The sequence below is a fragment of the Ceratina calcarata genome, unplaced genomic scaffold (genome assembly GCF_001652005.2).
Source record: "Ceratina calcarata isolate Rehan_Ccalc_2016 unplaced genomic scaffold, ASM165200v1 scaffold90, whole genome shotgun sequence".
Lineage (NCBI taxonomy): Eukaryota > Metazoa > Arthropoda > Insecta > Hymenoptera > Apidae > Ceratina > Ceratina calcarata.
In genome coordinates, this window is record NW_017180369.1 from 386,975 (window position 1) to 409,347 (window position 22,373).

The 22,373-nt window shown below is 41.4% G+C and overlaps 3 protein-coding genes across 8 annotated transcripts; 2 read left to right on the forward strand and 1 right to left on the reverse strand.

The window, feature by feature from the left end:
• The first annotated feature begins 73 nt into the window (after positions 1-73).
• On the forward strand, positions 74-3,727 carry LOC108631480 (leucine-rich repeat-containing protein 47). 3 transcript variants are annotated; one of them, XR_001916927.2, is made up of 5 exons: positions 74-891; positions 960-1,436; positions 1,511-1,838; positions 1,907-3,031; positions 3,483-3,727. XR_001916927.2 is itself a non-coding variant. In XM_026818874.1 (5 exons), the coding sequence occupies exons 1-4, from the start codon at positions 303-305 to the stop codon at positions 2,106-2,108; spliced, it is 1,596 nt and encodes a 531-aa protein (XP_026674675.1). In that variant the 5' UTR covers positions 74-302; the 3' UTR covers positions 2,109-2,121; positions 2,881-3,727. The 3 variants fall into 3 exon arrangements, 2 of the variants coding, with proteins under 2 accessions (XP_026674675.1, XP_017890926.1); XM_026818874.1 differs by having other exon boundaries at positions 1,907-2,121; positions 2,881-3,727; XM_018035437.2 differs by having other exon boundaries at positions 1,907-2,121; positions 2,902-3,727.
• A 9-nt stretch (positions 3,728-3,736) lies between these two features.
• Positions 3,737-5,867, reverse strand: Pis (phosphatidylinositol synthase). Its single transcript, XM_018035438.2, has 4 exons — positions 5,623-5,867; positions 4,819-5,107; positions 4,522-4,685; positions 3,737-4,441 (listed from the first exon to the last, which is right to left on the reverse strand). Exons 1-4 carry the CDS (start codon positions 5,666-5,668, stop codon positions 4,287-4,289), a joined length of 654 nt encoding a protein of 217 aa, XP_017890927.1. The 5' UTR covers positions 5,669-5,867; the 3' UTR covers positions 3,737-4,286.
• Positions 5,868-6,014: 147 nt separating this feature from the next.
• Positions 6,015-21,845, forward strand: tyf (twenty-four). 4 transcript variants are annotated; one of them, XM_018035435.2, is made up of 10 exons: positions 6,015-8,344; positions 11,130-11,243; positions 11,309-11,671; positions 11,750-12,019; positions 12,111-12,504; positions 12,600-13,037; positions 13,132-13,230; positions 13,306-13,507; positions 13,592-15,231; positions 15,316-21,845. In XM_018035435.2, the coding sequence occupies exons 1-10, from the start codon at positions 8,081-8,083 to the stop codon at positions 15,384-15,386; spliced, it is 3,855 nt and encodes a 1,284-aa protein (XP_017890924.1). In that variant the 5' UTR covers positions 6,015-8,080; the 3' UTR covers positions 15,387-21,845. The 4 variants fall into 4 exon arrangements, with proteins under 4 accessions (XP_017890924.1, XP_017890921.1, XP_017890923.1 ...); XM_018035432.2 differs by having other exon boundaries at positions 13,132-13,507; XM_018035434.2 differs by having other exon boundaries at positions 12,603-13,037; positions 13,132-13,507.
• Positions 21,846-22,373: the final 528 nt, after the last annotated feature.

Genomic DNA, 22,373 nt, shown 5'->3' on the forward strand with positions numbered 1-22,373 from the left:
AAAATACATAGAATCTTTCTTGTAGAGGACTTCAATACCTACAATTTCTGTATAATAAACTTTTCGGTAGCGTCAATAATTAATTAATATACGAAATTGTTTATTTCAAAAACCTTTTTGGCAGGTAACAGCAAGAACAGCAGTACCTACGGCTAGCCGCGCCGCTAGAAATCGCCACCATCCAGTAACGCACATTGTAAACCGTGGAGACCGGCATTCAAAGTAACCTGTAACGGCACACGACCCGAGTACTGCGTATGACGTTAGGATACGAGAAATTCTCGATCTAACGCACGTTAATAATGACGATCGACGATTCGTGGCACGTAATCAAAGCCGCCGCCGCGGAGAACAAACACGAGCTGGTGTTGTCAGGCTCGGCGATCTCCGAATTGATCCAGAAAAGGGGCTTGGACAAGTCACTGTTTAACCTGCAACACTTGAACTACTTGAACATCACACAGACATGCTTGCACGAGGTGCCGGAGGAAATTGGCCAGCTGGTAAATTTAGCCACTCTCGTTCTGCATTCGAACGATATCTCGAAGATACCTGGCACGATCGTGAAATTAGAGAAACTAAAGGTCCTCGACTGCTCGCGAAACAAGTTGTCGTCGTTGCCGGATGAGATCAGTAAACTTCCCCAGCTAACGACGATGAACTTGAGCTCGAACCTTTTGCGCTCGTTGCCAACGCAGATGAGCAACGTCAAATTGAGCGTTTTAGACCTTTCCAACAACCAGTTTGAGGAGTTCCCCGACGTCTGTTACCCGGAGCTAATTCACCTCAGCGAAATCTACGCGAATGGAAACAAGATAAAAGCAATTCCTACCACCATAAGTCAGCTCGCATCGTTGAAGATATTAAACGTCGCAGACAACTCTATTACAGGTAATCTATTGTGTCTGGGAGTTCAAAACTATTCCGTTCGATTGGTCGAATTAATCGGTATGATACAGCTGTTCCAGGTGAAATAGCTGATTGCAACAAGTTGAAGGACCTCGATTTAAAAGGAAACGCATTGACGGACAAGAGATTGTCGAAGTTAGTCGATCAATGCAGAACCAAGCAGATAATGGAATACGTGAAATTGCACTGCGCAAAGCAGGACGGTTCTGTTTCTGCGAATTCTAAATCGAAGAAAGGGAAGAAGGCACAGAGATTATCTGAATCTGAAAACAATGCCAACTCGATAGAGGCTTTAACGCACAAGTTGAAAGTATTGAAAGTGACAAACGAGACACCAGTAATTAAAATCACGAAACATGTAAAAAATATCAGGCCCTATATTGCAGCTTGCATTGTAAGAAATATGAAGTTCACGGAAGATAGTTTCAAAAAGTTCATTCAGTTTCAAACGAGATTGCACGACGGGATATGCGAGAAACGAAATGCAGCTACGATCGCTACGCACGATTTAAAGTTAATCGCACCGGGTAATCGTACAGACATCAAACCGTATACGTAGATCGAATGTACGCGAGTTAATAACGTTGTATTAATTATTTAGGCGATTTAACGTACACGGCGATGCCACCGAATGAACTGGAGATCAAGCCATTGATGCATAACAAGGTTTACACCGGTGTCGCATTGTTCCAAAGATTGCAAGCTGAAGCTGAGAATCTCAGAAAAGAGAAGAAACGTAACGTATACTCGGGCATTCACAAGTACCTCTATCTGTTAGAAGGAAAACCTTTGTTTCCCTGTTTACTGGATGCTACGGAACAAGTGATATCGTTTCCACCAATAACGAACAGTGACATTACGAAGATGTCTGCCGATTCTCAAGAGATGTTGATAGAAGTAACGAGCGCTACGTCGTATCAGATTTGCAGGTGAGTATCATTTTACAGAAGAGAAAGGATTCTGACTACATTAACACGTGAATTTATCGTTTCAACAGGAACGTGTTGGACCAGTTTCTGAAGGAGTTGGTCGTTCTTGGATTCGCGTCTGTCTCCCAAGAGGAAAACTCATCGAACTATCACAATTTAGTCGTCGAACAAGTAAAAGTGGTGGACATGGAGGGTAACATGAAACTGTTGTATCCCTCGCGAGCAGACCTAGACTACGCGGAGAATTTGATAGCTGTATTGCGCGAGTAATAAATCAGTAGGAGTAAGTCATCCATTGCTCGATGGCGACCCAATCTGGTGTTTACATCTTTCGTTTCTTCTTATAAAAAAAATCATTACTTCGTGTTTCCATGTTGATAGTACATACCCATGAGGTTTCGTTTGCGATTGTGTGAAAACTTTAATACCGAGTTATTCTAATAGTATGCGGTGCATGTATATAAAGTACTCGCATACTTTGTACAGAATATTTTTGCTACGCACTAATATATAATTAAATTTCGACCATTATATTTTTATACATTCGAAATATGTAACAATAACATAATAAATGTTTATTTAACGTTACATAAACCAATAAAAGCGAAGACGAGTACTTTGAATAATTACCATTTATACGAACGTGTGATTTAAATAACTAATTCCGTGGAGAACGTGGTACTTGGTCGTTTCGCATTTGAATCATGAGAGAAGGTCGAAACGGAAAAATTAAAGATCCGTCGAGTAATAATATTGTAGATCGTGAAATCCCAAAGTCTGGCACACGCGTGTAGATAAAAATGAAACGTTACTTGGAATGAACTATGTTGGTCGCAGCTTCGAATGACGGACAGACAAACCGCCATTTAACGGACACCATTTTGGCGCGGCGCTGTCGTATCGCGAATCATCCCGTAGTAAGCCGGTGAACAATTCTCATCTGTTTTTATAAATGTTCTACTTTGTTTCGCGAGTCGTAACGTAACGGAAACTGTAAACACCGGCAAAGTGAAACGTCTCTTGCAAACCTCGTCGACCGTAGACTGTGACGGTTTCATTTCAGGGTATTTTAATGGGAAGAAGAAACTCCGAGGAATTTACTGAACTTCCCAACATGCGCGAATGTTTGAAGTGTTAACATGGCGCCGAAACATGACTGATCATGATGGGGGAGTGAGAGCAAAACCCTCGAGGTTAGTTCAACACTTTGTCATTTAAGTATTCTCGCGCGATGTAGATTTATCGTACGACTAATCGTATTAACCGAACGAGTACCGGGACGAGACGAAGTGATCTGTACAATTTCGAATGATTTTCGTTGACACCGTGAGATACACGTGTTACTCGATTATTTCCCCTGTTTTTGCAATGATTTAGCAGAACGTCCCGATGGTAATAATAATAGCTGCGTTATAAATAACACCCTGAACAAAGAATATTCATATTGTTTATCGTGTCGTTTGGTTTTCGATAAGTTCCAAAGTAGATACCACAGTCTACACAGTTTAATTGCATCGCGATAGACATTTCTATGTTACTTTCCGTTTAATCCCTTCTCACTGCTTTTATATCAGTTTTTCAATGTGATAGATTACCCTTCCTCTGATCTCCATAATGTATATTACATGCTTTTTGACTTTATAGCAATGAGAAGTCTTCATAGTAACAGAGGAATTAACGTGCACATATAAACATATACATAGATACTAGATATACGTGTACATACGTATATATTTAGTAGAAAACATGTTTATACATATGTAATGATACACGTGTAACCTTAATTAATCTTAATGTATGTTAAACTGTGATAGATAAGGATAGATTACAATATCTTGTATTAAGGATTATTATACAATAAAGATAACTGTGTGAGGGGGATAAAAATACTTGTTAAACGTTTTGAAACAGGCTTTATACATTAAAGAGACATCGATATACAATAAACTATGAAGTACAGCAAAAGTATAACACTATAAGATTATGGAGGATCGAGTAGATTTTGCTAGCGTACATTAAAATATTCGAAAATCAACATATTTCATCAGTGTCCCCCCTACGGTATACATTCTACAAAAACGATTAAAAAAAACAAATCACAATTTAAATCACGCGTACATTATTTAAATGTATAAAAAGAGTTGACTAAATAGAAAAATACGGTCGAGTACAACTGATGAAGTCTTTTCCTTAACTAGCGTAGAATCTTATTAGAAAGTAAAATGCTCACAACATGCTTGTTGACAACATAGGAATGAAACATTGACTAGCACCAAGTATGTCCACTTTATATTAAAATAGTTCGTCGACTCTATTTAGTTCGAGGTATCTGGCACGTTCAAATGGATCAGCTAGTAAAAATGTGTACATATATATTTGCATATGACGGATATTAAAATAAGGAAGATCGATCTATCACATTTAATTTGAGATATCGGATAGGACGATTCAATTGATCTTCGGACGTTCTTGTCTCTCTTTGAGATCGATTATGCTCAGATTCAGGCAGGCCACGTATCCGTGTAACAAAGAGATGCCAGATTTGACAAACGCCACTGGCGCGGATAGATACATGACCAGCCTGAATAAACTTATACCGAGAACTGAAACAGAAACGTACGTGTAAACGATCCGACGTAACGTCGAGGATGAATTATGATCAGTTAAAACGGGAGTAGCTTACTTGTAGGTCCTTCGGTGAAGTAGAGCAGGTACAGTGCAGCGTAAAAGGCTTCGTTGCCAGCGCACATCAAAAACAAGACTGTACGATTAGTGTAATACACTCTCATAATTGGATTCTCAGACATATCGACGAACTTATGACTCGTTTTTCCTTGTAGAATAGATCTGGAATGCACAGTGGCTCATGAACCATCTTACCAGAAAGTTAGTAAACATATTTACAGCTCTCTTCTCTCATATCTTCGTGCAACGATAACGTCATAATTCGTACGTGTGTTTGAATAAGATTGATCCTTACGTATGCAAATATATCCAGTGGCAGCTAATGTCGATGGCCATGCTCAGTTGAAACCAAAACGAGTACGATGGATAAAATATGCACAGTGTGGCTAAGAGACACATGGTACCGACACGATCAGTCAACTGATCTAGCATGGCACCAAACTTGGTGCCCTGATTAAAATATCTCGCTGCATGACCATCCACTGCATCTAACAGTGCACTAATAATGTAACACCACAATGCGATAACGTGATTAGTTGTCATGAAGTAGAAAGATATAATGGCCAGGATCACTCTGCCGTAGCCTGTTGACAACATGCGTATATTATTACTGCTGACAGTGTTAACGTTTAGCTCGAAGTAATCGTAGCTTAGTTATGCCGATTAAATAATTCTTCTCTCATATTTCTGCTTGATACGTATTGAGAAACACTCAGAAACTTGAGCTACCTTACAAATCAATACAGGAAGTCTCTAAAGTGCTGTACATTCAATCCTTCTCTTATCATATTCTTTATTAACTCAATAGTAAACAATTATGACTATGCTATCAATGATCAGGACAGAAGTGCAATCGATTAGGATATGATCATACAGCAGAAAGTACAAAGGCTTTACGAATGTAGAAGAACTGTGATACGAGTTTCCTGATGATCGGCTTTAGTTTTGGAAATCGATAAAAACGAAATACGTATTTATAAGCTGCCTTGAAGTTTCGATACACCTTTGTTATTTCACATGTATGAGAGTAGTTCGCATCGAATTGTTAACGTATCACGATGGTAAAAACGAAAGTAATAGATTGTGAATAGTTATTTACCAATGATGTTGGGTACGAACAAGAATATATTCTCAGACTTCGTCATTCTGCCGCGTCCGTTTATCTTCCACTGTTTTGGAAACAGTGACGGAACCTGTTTATCCGTGAACGAGCGTAAAAACTGGTGATCCCTCGTGCGTGGCTCACCGTGGCAAACGATACCGTTCCTGTTTCTTAATTCACGTTAGCTCGCGACTATCCGATCGCCCGTACACTTTGCTGTCTTCAATTTAATCTGAATTACTATAAAGAAAAGGAATATATAGGCTGCGCATAACGTCAATGAATTGGTAGAATCGACGACCATATCGCATCGTGATTCGACTTCGAGATGTATCGACCCCAGTGACGCGTACGGGGCCAGTGTTGTGTCTATTAAAATTTCGCCGGAGCTCTCGTTTGCAAACGCATTTATTTATATTACGCGGAAATAGAACGTGGCCACGATTCTTATAAAACAGAATTTCTGCTCGACCATAATGGAATTCAGAAACGAAGATTCTCATCGAAATCCATTTCGTTGGAAACGAATAGAATTAAAATCTCGGGGTAATGCGTCAGCTTTTGAAACATGACATTTATTTCGTGAATCCTATTTTTACCATCGTAACGTCGACTACGTTTGAAATATCTGGAGAAAAAAATCGTGTTCGCGTAGCAGAAAATATCTTGACGTACGCTCCTGAAGCCAGACGACATTTTCGGAGGCTAAACGGCTGGTCCGCCGTTTCTCTGCGCAAAAGCGATCGTTTATTGTGTCGCGAGAAAACTGCCCGTGCAGATTTACGTCAGTTTTCCTTTAAAACCCTCCTCTGAAACGTGATCAACCGACGGGAGCGAGAAATCCCGTAACGATGAGATCGGATCGAGTGAAAACGTTACAGTGCTAAGGACTGATTGACCGTGCGATTGAATTTCGGACGATCGAAAGCGATGAAGTTTCGGGTGGACTACTTTCCATTTTATCGAACACAGTTAATGTTGTATTTAAAATAAGTATCGTCAGTGCCGTTCTCTGTTTACCATCGGTTACGAACGTCTCGACGAAACGTTCCCGTCACGAGCTGTCGTGCCATCGTCGGAGAGTGCACGGACAGAAGTAATATCAAGCGATCGATAATTCGCCGACAATTTTGGAATACGCTCCGATGATCCGATCAGCCGCTCCTGATTGCCGTACGATGCTTCTAACTGTCAGTGAAACGTATCAGAAGTGATACATCGTACATTTTCAAGGCCTGTGCACGGCGGAACGTCGGCGAGAGTCGAACTACGTACATTTAACACACGCATACGTCCTCTGTGTGTACAGGCAATGCGAGAAACGTCGCCGTCGTCGTTTTGGGGAAATACGTTTCGTTCTCGCGTCTTCTGTCCGTGTACCCGGTTGGAACAACGCTATAAGTAGATCGCATTTAGTGGAAAGAAAAATGTACGAGCAGCGTACACGAGAGAAATGTGCATTTTAATATCGACAACGGCCATTTTGGATTTATGAGTGTCCGAAACTACGGCGGCTCTCAACCTCGTTTTGTAACACCAAAATTGGACTTTTCCTCGCGCCTCTTTGATCCGAGCTGACGCGAACGCGTGGAAAACTGTACGACTCGACATGTCACTGGAACACAGTCACTATCCTCTGTTTACGAAATGAAGTTCTAACAGGTGCTACGAAAATCATTCCATTCGTTTTGTATTATACATTTTAATACGTATCTGCTGTTACGTAGTTCTCGCATGAATCGAATATAAGTTGAACGATAAATCAGAGGTTTGTTCCCGAATTGGAACATGTATATCGTTCGTAGTTTGTTGTTTGCGCGAGAGCAACGGATATTCGTAGGAACATATCAATGAGAAAACGAGACATACTCTTAGATCTTTCTTCCAATGAACGTACCGTACGAGTATTGAATAGATATTCGTCTTTCGTCGATGCACGAGCAGCGCGCGAAACGCTTGACGTACCTTCTGTCTACCAACGGACAATTATGACTTGCCACCGAATCTGACAAGTAGACCAGCGGTAACCTCACGACAAGACGTCGCCGGCTGTTGCGGGAGCGAAGAATGGATCGGAGCCTCGACGTACACGTGAAACGGAATGTACGAGCTGATTGAAGTAGAGGAACGGATCGAGTTGCAATGAACGGTCTTCGTTTTGATCGACAGTAGCGAGACCGTTGGACGGTAGTGGACGGTGCCATTTTTCTCAGCTTCGCAACGCGCCTGGCACGCGCGTAAAATCGAGTATAGTAAACGGCAGGATCGTTTGAATGGGTTTCAATCGGGATGATGAAAAATGGTTTCGTTTACACGGACGCAACTGTTGTGATGATTTCGTTGAGTGAACAAAGTTGAATCGACGAGATGAGAGGATCTTGGATCTTTGTTCCTGATCTGAACGAGGAACCAGGCGCCTAGGTCTCGAGGAACGCCAAAGAAACATGATGAAACTATGAGCACGGCGGACACGGCAGTGTCAACTTCGATCAAAATGGGCCCAGGGCCGGAACATCGTCAAGAGCCAGTAGCACCTGACAAAACTGCTGAAAACAATAACAGTGAGATCTCTAACGAGAGAGATATCGAAGCTGCAGTGGTAGGTGTTGAAACTCTCGGTAGCCAGAATGTAGAGTGTACCCCAACGACGAACACTGACGTCCCTTCAGATCCGATAAATCAAGGTGTACCTACTTGCATCACTTCTGACAGTAAGCAGGTATGAAATTTACACAAGGACTTAGCTAAATTCCAATGCTCGTTCATGATCAAACGGGATTCAAGGATTGAACACCTTGACCAGTCAATTGGTTCCAATTTTTTAATTGCTCTGTGAGAGATCTCTTCTTCTATGAAAGATGTTGTAATACAACATTTGAGACATGCAACGTACCGTTACGCATCGAATCGTTACAAGTTTCACAGTATGTTGTAGTTCTAAGATACGAGTTCGAGTTCCTAATTGGAGCTTGTGTTATTAATCATACCACGATTACATTTACATATAATTAAGATCACAGAGAAGCAGACACTGACCAATGAGATCGTTTCATGATGCAATTTAATGATTTGTCAAAGTTTAAAAAATAACGAATAAGATTCTGGCTCGACGTTGTATGAAATGAAGTTTCGTTCGTCGTAGACAAGAATCGTTTGTATCGTCGTTTTGCGTGTAAATTTATGCAACTGTTTAACTGGTTGCACGATGATACGATGTAAAAATGACAGTGTAATGAATAGGGACGTGATGTCAGGGGGCCCGTCGGTTGTTACGGTCTTGGAATGGCCGTGTTCTCAGTGTAATGGCGGCGGCCATGGTGAGAAGAGCGCGCCGCGCCCGCTCGTCACAATAGCATTTAAATCGGCAATATATTTCCGATACTGCCGATATTGGTCTTCGCGAACAGTGATAGAGTGTCATTAGGAACGTTGACCGTGTGCCGAAACGGGGAGAATTTCTGCGTAACGTTGGTATATCGCGGGCATCGCGGTTGAACGGAGGAGAGACGACTGCAGCCGACCCAGGTGCCCTCTAAAAATATAAATTCCGTGCCGGCACTGCCCAGCAGATTTTTCCTTCGCCTGTAAGTCACCCCGGTATCTCGTGTCTCTCAATTAGCTAATCGCGAACCCCTATCGATCTCTGGAAAAGCCCAAACTCGTTCCGAGTGTGTGTCCCATTTTAATTTGGCTGCGAAGGTAAACCCGATAGGTATCGGCTGTCCTCTTCGCATTCCCAAGGACTCGCGAGTATTCATTAACAGTGGCTACCGAATCTTCAAAGACGATTGGTTTCCACTGTTCGCACGCGAAACCACGTAGATTCGTTTTGTTTCTTCTTGTAAGGCATGTTACTCAATACTGCGAAACGTACGATGGAACTCTCGTCTTTTTTTCCCGTCGTCGGTTTGATAAGAGCTTGTGCAGAACGTGTCGAGTATTTTATTGTATTTCACGTCGATTCGGTGGCCAGTAAGTTAAAAGTAATTTTATTGTACTCGCAATAATGACGTGCGCTCGGAGCAGGCTTAATCGCGTTAAGTCTTCCTTTTTTTTTTTCAATATGTGGCTTACGATAAAAGTTTATTTCTCAACAGCTCTGACTCCTGACGGTATATAGATATACCGTCTCAAACGAAGGAAAAAGAAATCTGCAGTAGTCAATTATTTCTCTTTTTTTTTACATGGGCAGCCATTCTGATAAGATATTTTGCTTTGAATTGAAGCTGGTTAGGTTGCCGCAAGGCAATGTTAGTCGAATCGGCATACGAAAATAAATGACACATCATGCATGGTTTCTCGCAATATTTTCTACTTTGTCCATACCTCGCGGAAGGGAAATGTTGGTTTCGTGATAATATACATATTCATGCAGTATTTTGTAAGTAAATCAAATAAAAGCCCGTTGAGGCTTGCACTTTTTTCTCTCCTGTTATATAAACAGTTGTATACTACGTTTCTGTGTAACAATGTTACATGCTGTTCGCACGAATTGGTTAGCATTGGAGAGATAACAAGGATATAAAACCGATCCCATTTCAAATTCCGATGAACAATGATAAATCAGCGATTTGGGTGTTTTAAAGTCGGCCAGAACCAGAGTGTGTATAATTAACTTGATAAAAATAATATACATGTGTGCGTGTCTGTAATACAGTCCACATCATTTATGCTAATACGCCTTTTTTTATGTGATCTCTATATTTCTTCATAAAATCCAATAAGTGAAACCTTAAATTCACTTTGTATCTATCTATATCCACATGCTTATCTGGCCTGTGGTCTACTTTGTATCATGGTGTTCATTTACCAGTAGAAAATCTGTTCTCCTTCGATGATCTGTTACACCATTAAAACGCCACATTGTTCAGTTAAAATTTCTCCAAGGGATTCCATCCGTGTCATTTTGCAACTGTACGTTATCGTTGAATTTTTTTTAAAAGGAAGGTGGATCACACGGAACTGATAATGCGACAAAGTATTTTGACCAAATGATGGCTGTCCTGAATGTCCTTTAGTCTCTCAGTACATCTTTCAATGCACCTCCACTTATGGTTTACTCCTAAAGTTTGGATTGAACTCTTGGCATACTTTCCATATTTGAATCTACATTGCCAAACATGTTCCTGAACCGTGTACAGGTTACACACATAGTATTCGTGGACATACAGTTCACGTTTAACAGAATATATCCACACTGTATTCGCGGATTTACGTTTGCACACCTTCGAAATTAGTATCATCGTTCTTTTTATTGTACAAGAAACTGTACTCGATGCTGCTAATTCATTTCAGCTTATGTAATAGTTCTCGTTGAAAAGAAATAGGTTCTTAATCCGAGATCGAACGTCTCTTTAATCGTAAAGTCTGTTCCATTGCTGCGTTTAATCCGCCGTTTATTAATTTCGTTCGAACAACAATTTCTTTTTGTATCAATGAAACCGTTGCACAATTGTAATTAACAACAGAGTTCTAAAGTCCGTCCGTTTTGTCATAACGTTTAGGAAGAACCAGCTACTCTGTCTACGTTAAACGAGGGTGAACTACGTGCACTACTAGACGAAGCTATAACTTATAAGTGTCCCAAAGATCGTGAAGGAAAATCGAGTTTGTTTAAAGTAAGCGTCGTGATTCCCCTGCCCTTTCGTACTGCGGCAATCGAATTTATTGACACACGTTTCAGGAACTGCTGCAGGAAGCTGAAGCCGATGAAACGGAGGAAGGCCGTAGGATAGTAACTAATTCACGTTGTTTGCCTGGGTCGAATCGTAGGAGGCATAAAAGGGATTCTGTATCCGAGAGATTAACACACGGTGGATCGCTGCAAAATCTGGCACAGCCTGTTACCTCAGAATTCGACAGTAGCTTCGCGTACTTGGCGTCCGGATCTAGCCACACGTACGGAGGGAACAGGAGAAAGAATAAGAAGTACACGGGACCCAGCGTGTCTGCCAGGCAAAGGGAAGGTGGCTCGTTACCCTCGAACGTCAACGCGTCCCACAGCCTTGCCTCGCTGGTGAACCTAGATTTAATATTTGATAAGAAGGTACGTACCCCAATAAGCGTTCTCCGCGCCGTTAGACGTTCGTCGCTAAACTCGTTGTATGTCTGTTCGTTTTTCAAGAAGGGCTTTTGCGAGGAGAGGACAGCGTACGATTGGACCAATAAAGAGAAATCTAGATCGTTGGACAAACCAGCGTACGGTGGTACGAAGAAGGACGAGAAGGAGAAGGATAAGAAGGATACGAAGAAGGATCCGTGCGAGACCGAGACCGAGACACGTGAGAAACGAGGCAGCAAGGGTAAACACGGGACAAATGAAATGCTCGAGTCAGATAATCCACCGCCGGAGTATAAGTCAGATTATATGGTGATCGACTTGGGTGATGCCGAGGTAAATCTGTGTTCCGATCGTGTGATCCGGTTACTGAATTACGCGTATCTTGCTCATTTGTAATTCGTTCGTTGTCGCTCAATCCGTCTAGGTGGGTACTATCAGCGAGAGGAATGTGGGATCCACTGTAAGTGGGGTTCAGAGACCTCACTCGTTGGACACAGAGGACGATGAAGGAATTGAAATGAAAATTATCGAACCGCGTAGACCTCAATATATATCCCGCACCACTTTCGACATAGCTCAAACTCCCGTGGACACTACCATAGACTTCTCTCTCCGCGAGCACAGTGGGAAGCAAGATAAATCAAAAATATCTGTTAACGGTACAGAGGTGACCGGCGCCCTCTCCTTCCAAACGTTCAACAGCGTGAAATGCGGTATCGGCGGAACTGCGAACAGTTCCAGTGCTAGTCAGGGTAAAGTAGTTCCAAGCTTATGCTCCATGATGTCTGCATCTTTACAAACACAGAATATCACAATGGGTAGGTGATACGACAAAATGTTCGTCGTGTATAATTACGAGGTAAATTGGTGTCTCGCGTTTCGTAACGAATCAACATCTGTGAATTTTGCACAGAAGCCTCTAGGTACACGGCGCATACTACAGGATCTGGGGAGAAGAAGTCTTTGGACGAGAATGGGAACCCGGTGCAGAATTACAACGGGGAGCGTAAGAAGCCTAGGAGGAAGCATGCCCAGGAGCCGAACGTCATCGTTTACAACGCTGAGAACGTCGAGGGGCATCGGAACATCGAGGATATCGACAGTTTGATTAATTTTATCGAGAATAAGGAATCGAAAAACAAGAAGGGGAAACCAGGTAATCTAGTGAGGGTAAAAACTAGTTCTGGAGCGAAACCAAGAAGTAAAGAGAAGGACACGAAAAGGGAACAGTTACCTGCCAAGTTACAGAAATCCAATTCTCTCGAAGAGATATCTAAGACTAAGCTCGAAGATCTCACGACGGAAAAAAGCGTCAGCTCCAGCGGTGCCAGTAGTATTTCTAGCCAACACGGTGAGCCCATCCCCTTATTATTATTGCTTTGACTATTGTTAAAAACGATCCGGAAATTAATATGTTCATGTCCTTTGTCAATTCAATTGATTAGGTACGATCAATGTCGCTTTGCGCCGTGCGAAACAAAGGAGCACGGGAGACGCAGCTATCGATAGCCGCGGCGACAGGCGGTCCTGGGGAACGGAAGAAGGTCAGTCCATATATTGCAATGATACCGGAGATGATTATGCTAGTCGCCGAAACTCCAATAAAAAAATCAATCCAGAGCCGGAACACGAAACAGAATTCTTGGTAGTTACCAAAAAGAAGAAAAGTAAAAAGCAAAGAAGGAGTTCGAGCGGTAGTAGGGCTCAGAATTTAGCGACGTCCGGTTCTTACCTACAGAATTCCAGGGGTTTCTCGAACGAGTATAGAACGCCGCTTTCTCCCGAGCTACGAAGAAAATCGGCAAGCAGTATGCCGCCAAGGTAAAATCGACGTTCACGTTCTTCTTTCGATCTGACCGACCGTTGAGAAGCGTAAATTACGTTTAAACTGATTATTGTTCACAGCGATAAATCGGACAGCAGCGATTCGGACTCCGTCCATTCGTTGCCGGTCACGTCGAACACGTCCAAACACAATTTATCGAAAATAGCTACCTCATCGGGCGGAACCCCGCAGGCGAGTTACGCGGACATAGCTCGCATGGCGACCATCAACATGAGTCACAATTCGGTGTTGAACATGTCGGCGATAGTTCCGAACATGTTAAACACGTCCTCGTGGCCGAGCGTGCCGCCTAAAACGCCGTCGGAACCGGATAAGATCCCTCAAGATTACTATCCCAGTTTAGACGAGCTGCAACACTCCGACAAGAAAGCGAGGCAACACAACTTCACCCATTCGAATCATATTCTGAATCTTACCTTCGAGAAGCCACCTTCGCCGACTCTGACGAAGATGAAGAACTCGACGGAGAGGAAGAAGGCGGAGGCTCAAGAAGAAGCTATCAACAAGAACATCCAAGTCATCAAATACGTGCAAGACGTTGAGAAAATGCGGCAAAATCTGACGCAGCAGGAACAGAGGACCGTGAACCCCAATAGTAACAGCGCGACGTCTAACGACGTTTCGTTAACGAATCCAGTGCCATCGAGGCTCGGCAACGCGATCGTAAATTGTAACTCCGAGTCCGACAACAACCCGAATTGTAACAGCGTCGGAAACAAAGAGACGGTCGTCAACGCGAGATGTAACAATTCTCGAACGCGCCGGGGTGGGTACGTCCAGAGCAATCAATCGTCGCACGAAGAGCACTCGAAGAAAACCGGTTACCTTCATCACGACGACAACAACCCGAAGAAGCCGCAGAACGAGAACTCGAACGCGCATTGCGAGAACCAGAGTACCCAAGAGCCTGGTTCGGTCGACGAAGTCGAGTCTCAAAAGGCCCCGAGCCATCCGAAGCCATCGCAAGAAACTCAGAGCACTGATTCGGACGCTAGCAAGTCGTCGAGGAGCGACAGACCAACGAAGACCATGAAAGAGCAAACCATCAATGTGAAGCACGAGACGATCAGATCGGGAAACGCGTGTCCAGTGAATTCGAAAGAGGACGACGCCGAAACGAAGAGAGTGAAACAGCAGACTACGGAGAAGGACCAGCAGTGCCAGAAGTCGGAGTCGCAAGCGCCCGTTAAACAACAAAAGAGTTCGAGGCCCGCGGTCATATTGATGGACGAGACGTCGTCGGACGTTACCAAAAACAGTGAACTGCCGACGGAACTCAGGTTCGGTTTCGAGGTGAACGAACAGCTTCTGTTGTCGGAGGACTCGCCGGTGGAAGATAATTCAAGTGCCAGTTCAGTTGTGTTTCCTTCCGTGGTCCCGCCTCTTCTGAGCAAACCGCCGAATTTCGATAGATACCCCCCGATGTTCGATAAACATATGAGATGTGATAAGTTTACGCCTAATTTCATGCAATCGCCGAATACGCATGTGACGCAGCAGCCTATGCATCCGGTGATAGTGCAACGATTACCGTGCATAGGCTATCCGCCGAGATTCCCTCCGCCCACGTGTCTACCGCCACCGCCCGCGCATCATCATCAGCCAAAAGAGGACTTCTCCATGCTATATGTGGCACCGGAAGAGGACGTTAACATACAGACGTACAATCACGATAAGATCGTCTCGTTCGTTGGTTTAGGTAAGTAGAACTGAGACCGGTGTGTACGACCTACCTTTTTCGACTATTAAAACGTTTGTATTATTTCTGTGTTTGTCGATGCAGCGTGGGACGCTGTTATGAGGGAAATGCCGGTGACTGCGGGCGGCCGTATACAGTTCTACAGTGGTCAGTGAAATGGACACTAAAGTATCACGAGGTAAATAATACAATAACGTTTTTGTACTACGAAATTACCTCCGTGTCAAGTTGTACGTTGCAAAATTATAAACAGCCAAAGGAGTCTGCTCACTGACGCAAGACCGAACGTGTATGTAAAGATGTACGAACAGAACGATCGGACCCGTGTAAAAAAAAGAAAAAGAAACCTACGTTAACTATCGGTCTCGGTCACGAATAAATAATACGAAATGAGACTACACTGATTCTCGAGTCAAATCGTCGGTGATAATTCTGTGAAGCCAATTGGCGCAAACCGTGCCTCTAAAGCTAATGTACATAAAATAGTCAATCACCAGGAAAAGACAAAGACTTTACGGATAGTGTACGTTCTGAAACCGTGTACATACATACGTTACGAGATACCTTTGAAGAGGTCGTCGTAACACAAGATTGAAGTTTCAGTATTGTCATCCGGTACAATATTCGACTGAAAATCATTAAATTAGAAACGCGTTAACATATTCCGGGGAACGAACACGAAATTTCCTTGTAAAAAAAAATATATATATATATAAAAGAAAGAATTCACATAGTCCTAAAAAATGCCTCGTATAAGTTTCGAAAACGAATAATGAAAAGGAAGCAAGAGGGATGGGGATAAAAGATACGTAATTCGGATGAATCGCGTACGAGTGTTACGAGTCGGGATTAAAAAAGAAACGTTCGAAAAGGTTTCGAAATTAACTGAAACGAAGATCACTACAGAGCAGATCGTCGAAGAGCTGCGTGTGCCGTGACAACAGTGGGTTACGCTGATGATGCCTTTAAAAAGTAACAAATACGTCTTAGACCATTGTAATAAAGTTTACAAATAGTTGAGAGAAGCCCGTTATGTTAACTAATGCCAAAATTGAGATCGTCCGCCGGGAATACCGCTGAGCTGCTGAGGAGGAGAGGTATCTTAAATAGTCGCGAGCCGAGGGATGATCTTAACGGACGAGAGCAACGCTTCGAGGAAACACAGGGATCGTTGCCAGCGGTCAGTGATGATTCTTCGAGGAGAGAACTTTAGGAAGGTAAATGATAAACAAAATAAAAATAATAGTGATTGCTAGATTACATGTACTTTATTTAAGACGAACGTAAAATGAAAAGTAAGGAGAGCTATACGGATGTGTGAAGTGTTAACACGAGAAAAAAGAAAAATATGGTGAATGTAATTGTGTCACTGAAACACGTGTAAAATATTTAAAGATGAAAAAAAAAGATAGTGTGATCGACAGGTAACTATACGAAGTAGTCACTTCTTCCAAGCGACGGTTTAGTAGTTTAAGAAAATTCGATGGGGGTAAGAGGAGAAAGAATCACGAGAACTGATTTTTTGCAAATGTTTCGCTCAATGTCTTACAAACTGGATAGCAGACAGTGAGTAAAGTGCGAACGCGTCGGAAGAAAAACGCTAAATTTTTACACAGACTCGCTTATCTAACGAAGAATTAATTATCAATTATTGGTAATGATAATTGTAACGAAGAGAACCGAAAATACTTGCTTGTGATCATGAGAGGTACGATGGTGTGAATGCGCGTAGCTTACGTAGACACACTCTGCTAGCCGATGTCCAGTTTAGTTTCCCGAACGTGTTTCTGTTTTTCAATTTTCACGGAATTCATTCATGGAATTGTTGTGTTACCCTCGAGATTCGGCGAGCAAACAAAATAACAGAGATCCGTTTTGCGGTCGTCGTGATCGATCTCTACAGTGAGGAAAAGAAACTTATACGAGTAGTGAATCAAAAAGTAAAGAAACGAACAAGTGAATTAAACATGATTCCTTTCCCGAAGATTTGTTATATAGGAAGCCTACCTCCTACATATTTTATTTTTCGATAGCTGAACGAAATATCGAGACAGAGATGGAATTACACTGTGCTTTTCGATTCGCAATATCACACGCGTTAAGCCGATAAAAAAAAATGATATATACATACATATAAACGAGTGTGTAAAGTCTGCGGGAACTTATCGCTTCCGAAGCTAACGATAAGAGTAACCGATCGTCGCTGATAAGTTTCGCACGAGAGAATGAAAGTGTATTTGTCTACTTAGATCATGATTATCTAATATTATTATTATTATTATTATTACTATTATTACACTATTAATATTATCATTATTAATGAGAAGTTGATCGTTATTAACAAATCGAGATTGGCGGTTTTTGTTGTTGCTTCTCTTTTTTTTTTCGTCTTCGAAATTAGGTATGAAAACAGAAGATACAAAGTCTGTTAAATGTTTCTTTTCTTCTCTTCTTTTTTTTTTAATTCATTTTCGTTCAGCGATATAACGGTACAGCTGGGAGTACAGCTTTTAGATCAGTAATAAATTAAGATATATAACACTTATAAAAGAATCATTGGTGCATGCCGACGCATACCTTGAAGCGAGTATCATTCCGCGTCGTATGAGATAATTTTTCAAGCAACCTGACGCTGTACACACGATCGTCGGTTTCATTTCTTATTGTCACGTATATATCGAAGCTCTTTCCTTTTTATCACCACCGATACACTGACAGCGAGAAGTATTAAAGCCTTTTACATTTAATTTTATATTATTTTATACATGTTTTTAAAATACCTTAGACGTCGCATTTTCTTTTCCTCTCAGTCAGTGCAAGTAAATTCACTGTTACACGCTAGCCGGGTGATCGTTTCTGAAGATCCAGAGATAAGAGACATCGTATGACTAATTCATTTGTTTTAATCACGAGACTCGATCGTATCTTTACACCGCGATAATTTTTTTTATCAACGGAATGATGTTCCTTCAAGGTATTCCGATCTTATGCATGCGAGAAACTATTCAAAAAACATGTCAGGTGCTCCTTCGCCTTAAAGTTAGCAGAGTCCTCAGCCAGCCTCTGCCTCGTGACCGGTTCACGTGGCAACGACTGCCGAGGTTCTCTCTCAGAGATTAGCATAGAAGTACTTGAAGAAGGAAATAGGACCATAAAATTGTATAGTAGCGAGCGGCAGCTATGCTGTGACACACCGTACGTTGCGTTCGGAGTACGTGGTTCAATTAAATAATTCTCTTGATAAACAAACGACTAAAAAAGGAGGGTGAACGGATGTGTGCGGTTGATCGTAAAGATCGACGCTGGTTCGACGCGAACGAGGATCTTGAATATTTCACACGTGTCAATTTGTTAGTCTCGTTTTGCCTGATAAATGAAACAGTTGGTTAATTCTCTCGTCGAGTATTCGAAGCTCTTGTTTTTTTCACATTTCTGACTGGCTGTACAGATATCAGCGTGCAAACCGACCATGTATTTTATATATATCTTTCGTTCAATTGTTATACGCGAGAACCAAAAGTCAAACAGTAATTTTCATCAGTTTCTTTTCTTTTATTTCCGTTCGATCGAGCGTTTGTTAAACACAAGTGAAGTACAGAGAGCACGTCTATTTCGTTGATTAACAGGCTAATTGCATTTATTGTTGTAATTATTCTAGAAAACATAATACGTTTCTCTCGTAAAAGGGCACAAAATCCTAATCGAACGTACACTGAAAATGGGATAGCTCCGGGGGAGAACAAGCGCGTCGCTCGTCCACACCTTGTTCTCATCGTCAGCCTATATTATCATTATTATTATTATTATTAATTATTATTATATCGATTTGGTTGACCTGTTGAAACGTTGTAAAGATGTAAATTAATTTAATGAAAACGAAGGAAGGGCCGAGAGGGAAGAGAAGATAGTTGATGTTATCGCGCGTCTTAAATTGTTACGCTCGTCGACCGCATGTATTACCGATTATTATCATTATTATCTATTATTATTCCTCGTGTGCGAACGATTGTTACGTTCCAAGTTCGATTGCTTCTTCGCGAGTTTCGCCGGTACCGTCTGCCCAAACGTACGTATTTTGCCAGCAACATTTTTGCACACATCGAAAAGAATAATCGCGCGTATCCGCGAGGTACGCGAATCCGTCTAACCTGATGGTATAATAATCGCGACGAATAATTTGAACAATTCTGGAAACAAACGTTGAAGCAATCCGATATTATTTCCGAGTAGTTCTCTAAACAGTTTTCAGAAGCGTTCAGAAGTGTTCGTTGATCATTGCGCGAGACGAGGCGCTAATTTATCGGGCGCGGGCATGTTGATGGTGTTCAAATAAAAATGACAAACGAGGGTTTAAGAATAATTGTGGGAGAGAGAGAGAGAGAGAAAGAAAGATAGCGAGAGCGAAAGAGAAAGAGAGAAATGGTATCCGACGATCTCAGTGTTAGCCTTGTGTCATTGTACAATTTGTTACTCTGTGTAAAACAGTTTTTCCGTGTTGTATATACGTATATTAATAACTATTATTAATTATTATTAACGATTACGATGGAACTTCGATTAACTATTAATTGTACTTGCTAATTATCGATAACGATTAAAGTAAGAGGAAGCAGAAGCTGTTGCGAGTGCTTATGCGTATAAAGAATAAAAGGAAAAAAAACGTGAAAAAAAAAACACAAAAAAGAAAAAAGGGAATATTTTACGTGTATGGTAAAAGGCTGTGCTGCCCAGCTGAAGCAAAACGAAACGAAAGAGAAAAAAAAAATTAATGAACACTGAAGAAAAGATGTTATTGCCAACGTTTAATATGTTGCCAAAGTTTCACCCGTTCGCGCGGGTACGAAGAACGCAGTATAAAGTAATATTCGAGTTCCTTTTCATGATTTTTATTTGAAACGTCTCTCCCTTCTCGAGCAGCGAGATCGGCTAAGAACGAATTATTTACGAGAAAGTATTCTTTAAGTAAACTGAAAGAATTTTCGAATAGCGTCACGTCATGGAAACGATAAGTTTATTTATATAACGTATGTATAGTTTTCCTTTTTTAATTAACATTGTATTGTATCATCTGCCGTTTCGTTAGCGAGTATAACCGTAGTAGAGCGTAAGCATTGTGATATAACAGAGTTCTTTTTTTTTTTCTTCTCTATCAGCTAAAAGGCCAAAACGTTTATCGAAAAGTTAACGAATTAAAGAAAGAAGCGCCTTCGAATATTACTTGGATACTGTCCTCGCCGGTGATACGTATTCAGACGATAAATCGTTGAGTAGCGTCGACGAAAGTGAAACCTGAGAGAGAGAGAGGAAACGAGGAGAGGAACGAGAGAGTATGTAATTGCGAGCGATCAGACCGTGTGCGAGTCTCTACGCCGACTAGAGCCGCGAGAAACGCGCGACGAAGTCAGAAGAAACCCCGATTTATTCTCAGGATGCGTAAACACAACGGCCGTTGCTTACTATTTTGTTACTATTAATACTGAGACACCTCAGACTCACGCGAAGCTCTCACGGACCATGGATGTAAAAAAAAAAAAAAAAACGTGTAATTGCCATGGTGTGTGGAAGAAGAAAATATGCGGTGAAAGTGAGAAAAGAGAGAGAGACTGAGGGAGTGTAATTATAAATGTATGCGTGCGAGAGAAAATGATATCGAGGAAGAATGCGAGGATGCGTATCAACGATGCTTCTTGTCTACCTAGAGAAAGAGTGATAAAGGAAAAAAGAAAACCAATATTGTCCTCCTGAAAAATGATTCATTATCAACGCCGAGAGGGAAAAAGGAAATATGAAACGAAGCGCGTATAGTGTCGCCATTTGGCCTTTATGCTGTTCTATCTGCGATTTCATACAAGCTTTGCGTACGATACTGTGATATAATAAGTCGCTCTATTTCTTTGTGGTTTTCCTTTCTTTTCTTTTCTTCTTCTTCAGTTGTGGATACACACACGAGAGAGAGAGAGAGAGAGAGAGATGCATACACTCACACACACATAACACGAAAAGAAAGAAAATTTCCTTCGATATATTATATATGTTACGTGAGAAGAAAAAAAGCAACGACGCGAAATGTGAGAAATAATTAAGAACCGTCTTCTGCGTTTAATTTGTAAATGATTAAAGCGCTAGTAACGCGGTGCGTTCGCTCACATTGGCAGAGGCTAAATGTATCAAATAAAGAGAAAAAGAAACAAAAAAAAAACACATGTAGGCTTCGACAGGCGCGTGAAGAGTATAAAAAAGATTTAACAAGTCATCGAAACGAGAGTCTTTCTGGACGTGTCCAGTGTTCATTGCATGTCACTTCTGCTTTTCTCTGTTCTTTTCTAACGAAACTTCGTTTAACGTTCCCCTGTCGAGCATCAGTTCTGTTTACGATTATTACTGGATATCATTTGCTTGCGATAAACGCACAGTCATCGGAGGAGACTCATTGGTCCAAATAAAAATATCAATGATTTTCGAACGGAGTAACGTTTGAAAATTGGACGACTAGCTTCAGGAACTTAGAATTCTTATTCTTTTTCCAAACATTTTGATATGTGTATTTATGTAGTACCCCTGGCATTCCTTTACCACGTCGTTCTAATGTATGTTCAGTAAAAGAGTACACAGAATCCGTGTTTTCTTCACCTAACTTTCTTCTATTCGGCATTTAACGAAAGTCCAGTCTTCTAAGCGTGCGTCAATTATAATTACGAACTTGATACATTTAAGGGAAGAAATCCCTTGCTGCCTCGACTATTCAGTCGCGTTAAATATTCAAGCGTATGCAGAATAGAAAAGTGGAAAAAGGCAAATGGTGATTCAATAAGCAATTACTTTCAAGCACGACAAGATGCACATTATTTTGTTCTTTTTCATATTAATTGAACGCAGCTACATAGCATAGCTAGTGCCGAAGAATTAGATACGCAAGAAAATTGTTATATTTTCGACAAGAACTTTATTAAAGAGAAGATGGCTTGTTCTCAAAGACTCGCGCTCTGCTTCTATTCTAAATTACCGATTCTGAAAATAATTAGGATTCTTAAATTCAATGATGTCGGAGTACCCATCTGCGGCGTAGGAAATGCCAATCTTTAAGAAGTTGAGACTGCGATCCAAGCGCAGAAGATTAAAAATCCTTTTCTACTGTATTAACC